The sequence below is a fragment of the Grammomys surdaster genome, unplaced genomic scaffold, assembly GCF_004785775.1.
Source record: "Grammomys surdaster isolate TR1022 unplaced genomic scaffold, NIH_TR_1.0 125996, whole genome shotgun sequence".
Lineage (NCBI taxonomy): Eukaryota > Metazoa > Chordata > Mammalia > Rodentia > Muridae > Grammomys > Grammomys surdaster.
This window is the reverse complement of record NW_021620812.1, coordinates 4,565,541-4,577,954: the sequence shown is the minus strand read 5'-3', so window position 1 is coordinate 4,577,954 and position 12,414 is coordinate 4,565,541. Positions and strand designations below refer to the sequence as shown.

The 12,414-nt window shown below is 42.1% G+C and overlaps 1 protein-coding gene across 1 annotated transcript in view; it reads right to left on the bottom strand.

Moving 5' to 3' along the window:
* Positions 1-12,414, bottom strand: part of Erich3 (glutamate rich 3) — a 94,022-nt gene that overhangs the window by 56,592 nt on the left and 25,016 nt on the right. Inside the window, exons 2-5 of the mRNA XM_028754338.1 lie at positions 9,461-9,554; positions 6,731-6,856; positions 2,582-2,653; positions 905-1,033 (exon numbers count right to left, since the gene is read on the bottom strand). Coding sequence (XP_028610171.1) covers positions 905-1,033; positions 2,582-2,653; positions 6,731-6,856; positions 9,461-9,554 — 421 coding nt within the window. The remainder of the gene's footprint in view (positions 1-904; positions 1,034-2,581; positions 2,654-6,730; positions 6,857-9,460; positions 9,555-12,414) is intronic.

Genomic DNA, 12,414 nt, shown 5'->3' with positions numbered 1-12,414 from the left:
GCAGAATGCTGAAGCTTAATCCCATAGGTGACAAACTTACTCAACTACGTGTGAAGGTTTTGTCATCTCTCTACAAATATTGTATAACACAAATAAAAATGATCAGACTCGATAGAAAAACATCCAGTCACAAAAAACAAGGGTAGAGATGTCACAGGGAGTTTTAACCCAGCGTCAACACCAGCATCCAACAAACATTTTTTTTAAATCTTTCCTGAATCTGTATTGTTTTGAAAAACCCTGCCTTCCTTCCAGCAAATATCACCTCTAGGCCATAGACGCATCATGCTAGGATAAAATATCAGTGTATGACTTCTTCAGATGGGATTTCAGTACATTTAATTATCTCAGGGTAGAAGCATCTACTTTTGATAAGCTGAAACGGTAGAATGTTGCCAACATGCAACCTGGTACTGCTGAATCTGTGTAGATAAAGGAATAGCAAGAATAATACCCAGATGTCAGAATAATACCCAGAAGACACAGTCAGGAGCTTAATCCTGCCACATTACCAAGAGCTGAAGGGTAAACACTGAGAGCGATAACTTGAAGTCGTCATGTTTGATTTTAGATATCAGAATGAGTTTGCTCTTTCTATAGGTAAAATGGAGCCAGGTGTAGTATCTGGGTACCTACATAACCACAAGTCATCTCCACTTCAGAAACTGGTGTGGTAGCTGCAAGTACAGAGATTATTAGTCCACAGCAATTTTGATTGGAGTGGGGACTTGTGATGTTGACTTTCAATATTGAGTAATGAGGAGACTGTGGTTTCCAATTGCTTCCTTTCTCTGTTTTCACTTCTATAGGGTTATGCAGACATGCTTCCCAGAGAGCCTTCTTTCTCAGATTAATGAGAAATCATAAATTAATTAGTTGGGACAGAGTGCTTAATAGGGCTCACCAGTGTTAATGGACTAGAACGTCCTTCCTCAGCCAGAACACTAAGGCCACGATTAGTCTTTGGACCAGCTGGGGGATGGGGAGTCAGAATGGGCATGTTATCTTCAATAAATCGCCTTGTGTGTTCTCCCTGGAATGAGAAAAAAATGTGAATTTGACATATAGGTGATCAGGTTAGCTTAGTGTCTGACACATATCCATACTGTGAGATCAAAGCCCTCCTAACCAAGACTGCTACTCTGACATGGAAGTCAGCAATGTTTCTCTAGCCCTGTTGGTAGCAGGGTGTGGTAGGCAGTAAGTGAGAGAAAATAGAATCCTCTCCACCTGCACACACAAAGGATTCATTCTGAGAGAACCTTCTACTTAATGATAATGTTTGTTGGGCCAGCGAAGTGCCCTTTGCACTTCACTATACTGAAGGTACACACTACCAGAAAAGATTAAAGTTGGTGTTATAGAAACAGTAATTTAATAATGCCTCTAAACAATACAGTTACTTTTACTAAATAGAGGGGACCTAAAACATGCCTTTGCCAATTGCAATTATGCAATGAGTTTTGACAAGCAGGTGTCAGATGGGAGCAACTCTGAGTGCCTCTAGCACTTTCCTAGAACCCTTGTCTTCCCATCTACCTAGTGCCTACCATCTGCCATTTGCACAGGACAGACAAATCACAGACACAGCACACCCTGTTTCAGGCACTGGAAATCAGTATTTCCAGTCACCGTTGCATCCACATGCTGCCAAACAAATCACAGAAACTGTAAGTTCCTGATGCAAGGCATGGCCAGCCAAGCTGAATGAACCTAGAGCCTCTGCATCCCAGCTCCCCTGATCCTGAGAAGGGACACGCCACCTGTCATTTAACACTTTAGTAAAGAGATCACCCTTGGTCTCTGATAAAATAGATTTAAGTCTATCAACCCAGAGAGGAAAATGTTTCTCTTACAGGGCAGGTTGCCCTACGAACACTTTACAAATGCTTATCAGTTTGTGAAACGCATTTCAGGCTCCACATTTGGAATACTATAGCAAATGAAGAACAAGCAGCCCATGATTTCAAATAGCTCAAGAAATCAAATAAATCTGCCCATCCTAAACTGAAACTTTTCAAACATGCCTAATTGAATCTCTCATCCCCTGATTCAAATTGATGTATTTCATAAGTTCACTGCAAGGGACAAAAATAGAGAACAACCATGGGATTTAAAAATACCTAGCACAAAATGTTAGATCTGTTCGTGCTTCCTTCTACTAAGGAAGCTTGTTCCCACCATAATATTCAAGGGTAACATTCGAATGAAAATGTGTGATTGTATAATTCTTCCGATGTTTTCTTTTCCTTCAAGCTGGTACATTACCATCTATTTTTATTTTCTGAAGACTCACGAATATCCTTTGGCCTCTGCCACAAAAAAACACAAAAGCTAGACAGCAAATTTGACTATTTTCAAGTTTGTCTTTGAAGATTCTCGCCTTGCTGAAATGCGTTTCTCAGGAGCAGTGCCTGTTTTCTCGGGAACTGTACTGATGGCACTGAGCGCCAGGCTCCACTGAACCCTTTGCTTGATCTCAGCTATCTGTGCTGTCCAAAAGTAGCGGCCTCTAGACCTACCATGATAACTGCCTGGGAGTTCAAATTATACCATGATATCAAAAAGTATAGGAGTTTACCTTCAACCTCTGAATCCGCTCTTTCCTAGCTAAGGTATCCAGTTTCCGTTTTATTTCCAGCTGGTGGCAGCGCTGTGGATAGAACCGTGCTAGTTAGAGCCAAGAATATTTTAGTGGAAAATAATCCCAACAGAGGTAGCTCTGTTTTCAATTACCCCTCTTGTCATTTAGATGGAGAAGAACCACCTGCCTAAGTGTGCAGGTGGGAATATCAATTGCCACCACTCTTTGGGAGGCCAATTACAAACACATCTTAGCTAAAAGTATTCATGCCCTTTAACCATAAACTTTGTTCCTAAACTGAAGAAGAAAACCGAGTAATGGTTTTTAAGTGTTTTGCACAAAATTATGCTATCTGAAAGGGGTCCCACCCCTTTTTTTCTTTCAATAGTGCAATAGTGGTGTAAATTTTGGGGAAAAAATGGTTAAATGTTTGGTACATCCATGGGCTGGAACAATGTAATCATTTAAATAAAGTTTCTAAAGATTTTGATTTTTTTTAATGGAAAATGAAAGTAACACAGGAGGAAGCAAGATACTGAATGAGTAAGACTCTAGGGACTGGTGGGGCAGTCTGTGAGAGCATCTCTGGAGTTAGGAGCTGCTTTCTATGTCTCTAGTTCCAAAGCCAGCACATATCATAACTAAAGCCAGCAAGGCACAGAGTCACAGGTTTGTGTCTTGGTCTCACTTCCTGTTTCCTGTTTCTTTCCTCAAACCCATGTCCCTGTCACAACATATCATGACGATTTTCTTTTTTGTGTGTGTGCGAAGGATGATTTTATTTTTATTTATGTGTCTGTGGACATGGTGGTAGAGGGCTGCTTTCTTGGAGCTGGAGTTAGAAGCAGTCATGCACAGCATGAAACTGATGCTGGGAACTGAACTCTGGTCCTCTATAAGGGCAGCCAGTGGCTCATACCTGATAAACCGCATTTGAAATCCACTGTTCACTGTTCTTTGAGAAAGGGTCTTGGAACCTAGCTCAAGATGACCTGGAACTTACTACATAGCCAAGTCGGCTTCAAAATTGTTGCAATCCCCCTGCTGAGACCTCCTGAATACTAAGATTATAGGTACATGCTACCACATTGACTATATTGATGTTTTATTGTTCTATAAATATAACCAGAAGGTATTTAAAAGAAGTATAGAATAATAGCCATCTCTGAAAATAGAAACTTTATACAATTACTTTTGCTTTATGATGTGTCTCTTTTCCAATTATTTTCATATAATAGTTGGTGATTTAAAATATACCTAAATAAAAATGGGTCTTCCAATTAGACTTGAAATCTGTCAGTGGTTTTGTTGTCTCATTGTCCTTTGGGGAAAATCTTTTCTCTGGTCTTGGTCCCTGCCGATTCCATCACTCCCATCCTGAGCGTCATCAATCATTTCTTGACTCTTCTTGTTCTTCTCCCACCTGCTCTGATCTTTTACCCATTCACCAACAAACTTATATTAACTATCAATCTGATTCCAACTTCCATTTGTCCCCAACTCTCCATAGTCAGCAGCTCCTCTTCACTGTGGCTGAAATTCCCTCCCCAAACCCTCCTGCCAATACCTCCTGGATCCAGACATCCAGTGGAGCCACTCTGCAGCTGGTGACCTCATGAGCTCCCAGGCTCCCAGACAGCATTCCCCAGGCATGTTCCTCATCAGTGATGGGCTTCTATTCCCATGTTCCTGCTCTCCTTCTTCTGTTCCTCCTCATTCAGTCCCTAGTGCTCTCTCCATTGCTTGTGAGACAGCGACTTCTCTCAACAGCTTTCTCCTTCTCTGCTGTCCCCGTAGACAGCTGCCTCTCCCGCCCTCTCTCTGGCACTGTTAGCTGCACCCTTTGGCTACAGGCTCCTAATTGACCTCCCACCTCCAATCTTTTCCAGACCATTAATCCATCGTCTGAATCTCCAGCAGCAACATCTCAGAAGGCTCTGCTTATCTATTTCACTCCCCTGCTGTAAAAACATCTCATTGCCTCAGCACCTATACCACACCGGAAACCCGCCTTGCGAACTCAAGACTTTCCAGAAACAAAGTTGCAACTTCTCAGATGACGTCACTTCCTCTTGCCAAGCAGCCCCTCCCTGAGTGGTCTTCCCGCTTTCTTTCCATTCACATGATCCTGCATATGGTTGTCCTTCTTCTCTGGAATTCCTTTCCTGAGCTCCTGGCTTACTCTTTCCCAGAAGCAGCAGCTCTGTGCCCCTTGCTCAGAAGCCCTCAGGACACCTCCTTGTTTCTAGGATCCAGTTTGTCACATCTGTCTTCTATGCAGTCGCTATGCAGTATTTCAGTAAACAGTGTCTTGCAGCCACAGGACAGGGTCCCTGCTTGGCACACATTGAATCGGCTACTGTTGCATGAGTGAATGCGTGAACACCTACAGCAATGTCAGGAAAAATTGTAGCATTTTCAAGTCAATGGGAGGCAGTGTGCCAACCTGGAGACAATATTAGCTATTCTGGCATATTAACAGATTGGATATGTCTTCTGAAACATGGTTAGGGGCTGAACAGTTTCTCATTTCACTGTTTTTCATGTTTGTGGATATCTGAAGACTCCAATAACTAAACAGTCCTAATCTGAACATGCAGAGTCCTCTGAAAGTCTAAACCCTTAAACACAAACACCATGCTTACAATACTTTCAAGTTCTGAGCATCCCATATTTATTTTTCTAACTGTGCATGTGGGTTTGTGTGTGTGAAATACGTACTGGATGAATTGAATGTCTTCGGTGTGCATGCAAAGACCAGAGGAAAACAACGGCTGACCTGCTCTGTGCTATTCCCTTAGGACAGGGTCACTCACTGAACCCAGATCTAGGCTGGCAGCAAGTCATAACCGTCTTCCGTCGCTGGAATGGAGTTACAGACACGTGTGTGACCACAACGGGTTTTTTCCATAGGTGCTGAGGATTTGAACTCAGAACTTTCAGCTTGTCTCGTAAGTGTTCTTACCCTTTGAACTGTCTCCACAGGCCCATGTTTTAGATTTTCAGATTAGAGAAAGTCAAGCTATGTATGATAATTACTATACATTCTTTTAAATGTAATTATGTGTTGTTAGTGTATGAGACTCAACTGGAAATATATGTTTATGTTTATATGAACAATGTATCTGATGTACCTATAGACTCTAAGGACCTGGCCAAGGTTGAACTTAGCTCTTCTAAAGCTAGAAGTTAGGTAGGGGTTAATTTAATACCATAACTTTTTATATTTTAGCAGAATTGTACCATTCCCACTGGTACTTTTACAATCAGCAAGTTTGAGGCTGTCAACAATGAGTCTAGGTAACTTGTGGACACAATCTGAAATTAAAAAAATATTAACCGCTAAGTAGGCAGAAACTGTATGTGTGCAATAGGCATCTTAAGTGAGCACTCCGCATGACTGATTTGATGATATGCTCAACATAATCACAAATATTTTCACTGGTCCTAAACTTGTTGCTGGTTAACTGATACTCCTGCATTTGTTCATAATGCTAACGCTCCCACAAATCAGAGACCTTCCAAGCCATTTCTCTGATTTACTGCTATGGGTTTGAGCCAAGGAGTGGTGTCCTTTTTCACAAAGACTAAATGGTGTTTGATGACTGAAACTACAGTTTTGTGGCACAAAACTGCAAAAATTTATCAGGTTAGCTTCATATCCCACTAAAAGTGCAATGTCAGATTCCACAAAACGTGTTGACGCACAGCCTGTAAATCCGTGCTGACCAATGTGTCCTAAAGTAGGAGGGACAGCAGATGTTTCAATGCCTATTCTGTGAAAGTTAACATACGGCTGAGCTACAGAGCCTTAAAAGAATAACAGGTCTGGGATAATTCGTGGCACTGGAATTACTGATATTTAAACAGATGTCACTTTTTTTTTTTAGCAAATGGAAATTAAGGCACAGATGGTGAGGGCCGGTAGCCATTGTGGATTAAAAGAATCTACATTTAGAAAATTAAATATCACAAACTTTATAATCATGTCCATATTTCTTCTGAACTAAAAAGGAGGAAAAACTTGAGAGTCTGGGCTCCTAGCTACTTAGGAATGGACCAATTTCTTTGGTCCATTTCCTTTTTCGTGAAGTTTAGGAAGAGTTACCCAATCATTACTCATAAAAAGGGAAGAAATGCCCGCACCTCCATATCAAGGACCTTGTGGAAAATGGCCCGGGCTAAGCACTCTCGGATGTATTTTTGGTGATCCTGCTTCATGTTGTTAACTTTGTACTCCTTTTCAGAAAGTATCCTCCCACTTCTCGTGATCTGTGGGAGAGAATAAAAAGTGTGAATGGATAAGGAAAATACACAAAGAAATACAAAGTAGCAAAATGTTATTAGGTACCAAGAAAGGCAGAGAGAAGGGAGAGAGGGAAGAGAGGGAGGGAGGAGAGAAACAAAGAGATTGGGGGAGGGAGAGGAAAGAGAGAGGGAGGAAGGAAGGAAAAGAGAGGGGGAGGGTGGGAGGGAGGGAGGGAGGGAGGAGAGAGAGAGAGAGAGAGAGAGAGAGAGAGAGAGAGAGAGAGAGAGAGATGGCCTTTTCACAGCCTAAAGGAGAATACCATTGTCACTAATGAACTTCCGCTTTTAATGAATATTTCATCAAGCAGAAAGGAAAAAGGAAGTCTCGCTTACCTGTCAGTGTGAAAACACACACAGGTGGTACACTTGACGTTTAAAACAAGGTTTTCATTAGAGTAACAATTTTCCAGTGATAGAACCCAGGTGTTCTTTTCAGTCTCCTGAAAGCACCCTGAGAAGAGGAGGTGCTATGTTGAAAGAGTGCAGGAAAGTAGGCCTACGGGGGCTCACAGGAAATCCTGGCAGGGGCTAGGCAGGCAAGGGCACTGAGGAAGCCTTTGGTTTGCCTTGAGAAATAATTGGTTTCATTACTTTCTTTGCTCCCTGCTTTTTCCTTCCTCCACTTTGCAACCCAGAACATAATTTAATTTGCTATGATTTAGAATTTTATGGATTACACAGAAGTGTGGATGGGCTTTTTTGTGTGTGTGATATTGGTCACAGCGGGGATCACTGCGTGTACCAGAGTGTGGATTTCTGCCCCTCATTCCTTGCTTCTTTGACTCTGTCCCTGGGCTCCATCAGCTGTTGCCTCTAACCTCCCTGCAAGAGGCTGCTGTTCTCACGCCTGCTCCTTTTCCACCTCCCCATCAACAGGCTCCTGTTAAGTTTAAAAACAAGTCACCTTAACATGTGAGTGAGTGTGTGTGTGTGTGTGTGTGTGTGTGTGTGTGTGTGTTCATGCTCATATGTGCATGTGTACCAGTGTGCATGCAGTGCAGACACCAGCCGAGGCCACAGGTGTTGAATGCCCTGGAGCTGAAGTCGCTGGATGTTATAAGCTGCTCTGCGGGTGCTCAGGTGCATGCTCTGAACAGGGAGCCGTCTTTCCAGACCCCACGCTCATGTTCTTAATTTCCTTCTTCAATTTTAGCTGTAATTTTTATACTGTTGTTGCTTCCTATTCCTTCAGATAACCCACTTAAGGTGTCTTGAATGTACTACTGCCCATCGACTTCATGTTACTGGGAAGTTTCTAAAGTTTGGCTGTCCTGCCATTCCCATCCTCTTGTCAGTTGCCCTGTGTCATTGTTATCTGTCTCTGGAATTGTCTTCTCTCCCTGGTTAGGCAGGAGGCTCCTAGAGAGTCACAGTGCTTAAACTCCAGGTGAAGTGGACATAAATCCCCCAGAGGGGTTGAGAAACAGCAAATCCCACAGGTCTGGGGCGAGTTTCAAACTCACTTCTTCTAAGGAGTTTCTATGTGATGTGAGCGCTGCAGACTGCAGGTCTCTTCCTGGATCCTTTACGAAAAGAGACGCGCTATCCTTACCTGACTCGTCGTACTTGTAACAAGTGTCCATTCCGTGCTTAAGGATAGTGTTAAGTAAACACAGAGATCTGCCCAACTTACATGAAGCTAACAGTGTTTGTAGTCACACAGTGATCATGGGGCGGCTCACTGTACGTCCCTAACAGCAACAGGCATGGTGGTGGTGGTGGTGTGTGTGTGTTGGGGTTGGGGGGAGAGGGGCTTTGCCTTCATTGCACAATTGAGGAAGCTGGGCTGCAAGTGGTGTACACGGAAGTCTTGTTCCTAAGCAGAGCCAGAATTCACCTGACCCTTCTGATAACACTGCCCCAGGAGGCTGTGAAGGACTTTCTCCTGAGCTCCACCCAGCTAGTGCCAAGCACACAAACAACAATTAGAAACACAATACAGTTCTTTCGACATCAAAACAAGGCTGTACTTTAAGAAAGCAAACAACCAACACAGACTAGAGTCACACCCCTTCTCTTTCAAAGGAAAACCATAGGGTTTTTTGAGTTAGATTTTCCACTGTATATACATCTAAAGGAGTGGAAATTGTGTGGGAAGAAGGGCTTTGAAGCTGATGGAAGGCACTAAGGTATCAATAAACCATCACAGGGAAATGAAAGTTACACACACACACACAGAGAGAAAAGAAAGCAGACTATGTTTGCCACACCATATTCTATGAGTATTAAAAATAATATTTTTTTCTGAAACAATAGTCTTCTCTGCCCTTGCTCTTTGACGGTGTCTGATCCGTAGACTGTGTGCTGAAGGAGTGAATAAATAAGCAAGTCAGCCATGCTGCTGAAATCTCATAAGGACTTTTCTTCAATAATTTATGTTTCCTTAGTAGCCTTTGTAGCCTCCCTCCTTTGTTTAGAAAGAGCTTCAAATAAATAAATCAGAAGTTAAAAAGGAAGTAATTTTTCTGAATTAGTAGGGAGAAAAGGACTCAAAGGAAATCTGAAGAAAGGTTGGAAATTTCGGACTTAATTCAAGAAGAAAGTGGGCAGAACTCAAAGCGATCTTACCAGCCCGGATCTCAGGAGGTGCCTCCTGATTCTCGTATTGTTAAAGTACCCAGCCAGGTGTTTATCCGTGAGGCTATTATATGTTGCAAGTAATCTGAAACAGAAAGGAGAAACCATTAAGGTTTTATGAGGGTTGCTTGATAACCAGGGCCATTCTTGGCAACACTGCCTAAGCAAGCACTCTCCGGTGATGCATTTGTAGACAGATTTAACAGCTGACAGCCAGTGATGCATTTGAAGACAGGTTTAACAGCCAGCTGAGAGGCTATCTGTTCCAGGCCTTAAAGTAAGAGGTAGGGAACATTCTTGGTTTGGGTTACACAAAAAAATGAAAACCAGAAATGAGCACTTAAAATGGGGGTGAAAGGCCCGAAGGCGGAGCTACCTGCATCAGAGAGAGCTTAGCAGTGGGGTACGACAGGGAAGCAACAGCTGCTTCAGTATTCCTCAGCCTCTCCTGTGCACCCTAAACCCAGACACCTCACACCCCATGCTTCTCTCCCACCAGCAGCCAGCAGGACACACTTTGGAGGACCATCCTCCATCTGTCAGGGGGCTGGAAACCACTGACACTCAACTGCATCCTCAAAAAGAACCCCCCTGGTGTGCCCCTGGTTTCTATGTGACCCTTCCTCCACAGCAGGAAACTCCATGTTATATAACACTTCACAACATCAGATTCCTCACGTGCCTTCCTCCCCCTCTGCCTCTGAAGACCAAGTGCACCCCTTGATTCTAAACATCCCTCCCGATGTTGTCTGCTGCGATCTTAAACTGTAAAATGTCCTGAAGAAATAGATACTATTTTCTCTGGGATTTTTTTTCTTGTTGAGATAAAGTCCTAACTTATGCCTTAACATTTCTGACTTCTCAACTTACTCATATTTGTCTAGACAATTTTATTAACCCAGTGTCTAGTACCAAAACTTTAACGTATGGAATATCTTAGATTTTTAGGACATTTTAAGAATTAAAGGAAGCCAGATGTGGTGACACACACCTAAAATCCCAATATTCTGCTTGAGACGCAGAAGCAGGAGGATGTCAGTTGGAGGCCAGGCTGATCTATATAATAAGACTCCTTCAGCTTAGAACAAACTGAATTCTTGGTTACATACTATACCTTAATACATGGTTAGGCACAGTCTGTACAGTTCATACTTGAAGACTGGAAACTACTTTGCTCTTTAAACCTAATTTTATCATGCACACTTAAAAAGTACGCACATACATATATGTATGTACATGCAGACATATATATATACATGTGTATATGTGTGTGTGTGTGTATGCATGTATGTATGTATTCATCAAGCCTCACCACAATCCTATCCTAAGAAAACAAATTGCATAGACCACAGCAAGGATTTGCACCCTGAACACTTGAACAGCTGTTTCTTAGCTTCTTCTGACACTAGAGTACAAACGGGAGAGAATGTTAACAGGAATTTTATTTAGCTGTTTGCAAGACCTTAATTATGTGGAGAATAAATTGGTGACCTTTTCCCTGTCTCTCTTCTCCTTAACAACCCATCTCAGAAAAGTTCCATGCTGCCAAATGGTCAGGAAAGTTTAATTTTGTCCACAGGAAAAAAAAGACTGAAAAGCTGTAACAAAGCCCAGAAGCCAAGGTGCCACATGAAGGCTGCAGACATGACAACCGCAGAAACCATTCTTTCCCTGGGTTTATGTAAAAAGACAACCCAAGAGTCTCACCGAGTCACACACAAAACCAGCCTGAGACGATGCTTTAGAAGCCATCTTTTTTAAATGAACTGTCTTGATGTCCTACAGTTCATCAAAGGTTTCCTGTCTCTGAAAGGTCAGCCTCATATCCCTTACCCTTTCTGAATCTCGGAATCTCTTTTCAGCGCTTTTTTTTTTCCAAAAGGTGAGCAGGTGCCTCTTACTCCTAACAATCCCGATTGCACAGTTCACAGATTCTTAAGATAAATCACTATGGGAATCTCATATATAGTCTTTTGTCTGTCTTGCAGGTCCATGTTAAAAATAAATAAATAAATAAATTAAATAAATAAATACCAACACTCCTGTAATAGAGAGGAGTGTTGAAACCCTGATTAAATAAAGTGAAGTTAAAAGGTTGGGAAGACAAGGGCCTCAGCCTCACAATTGATGAAAAAAGCATTCTTTCTTCTAATCCAGGCTTCGTAACTTGTTAAATATTTAAATTCTAATACCAATGTCCAGTCACCTTTGGTACCACTCAATTATAGTCTTCCTCTGTTCTCTCAGCTCCTTCCAGAGGACTGTGTGTGTAGGGTGTGAAGGATGGTCCATCCTCAGTTCAACTGAGGCTTCAGGAGAGCAAGCTGGACATTTTTATACTCATCTATTTTTTTATCTATTCCTATTTTTTGGGGGGAAAAAAGTGTGGGTTCATGGTTGGTATTTTGCCTGTAAAATAACTCCTTCTACAACCGCTATTCTGTGTCACATAGCCAGTTGTGATAACTTGGCAGACAGGCCATACCCACCAGGCTTCGCTGGCATTAGTGACTGCTTTTTCAGACAGTGACTGAATAGGTTTTTATTTAGGCTAGAAAGGTAAAATAATAAATTAATTGATAAGAAACTGTATCTAGAGAATAATGTACACACCTAGCTCAATGGTCAATTTTCAATAGATAATTAAAAATGCCAGTCTCGTTCTGCTCAGCAAGCCTCGGTTTCTAGAGAAAAGATCCCAGTTGGTAAAACCAAGACTGTGGTCTGATTCCTTTGGCTCTACTCTCTATGTGTGTTCGGTGTGGGCCCATAGCCCCTTTTATGTTTCTAATGAGCCTTTGCTTCTATTGAGCCATATGTGACCCAACACAAAATTATAAATCTGTGTGTGTGTGTCTGTGTTTGTGTGTGTGTCTGTGTCTCTGTGTGTGTATGTATGTGTGTGTTGTCTGTGTATGTGTGTATGTCTCTATGTGTGTCTGTGT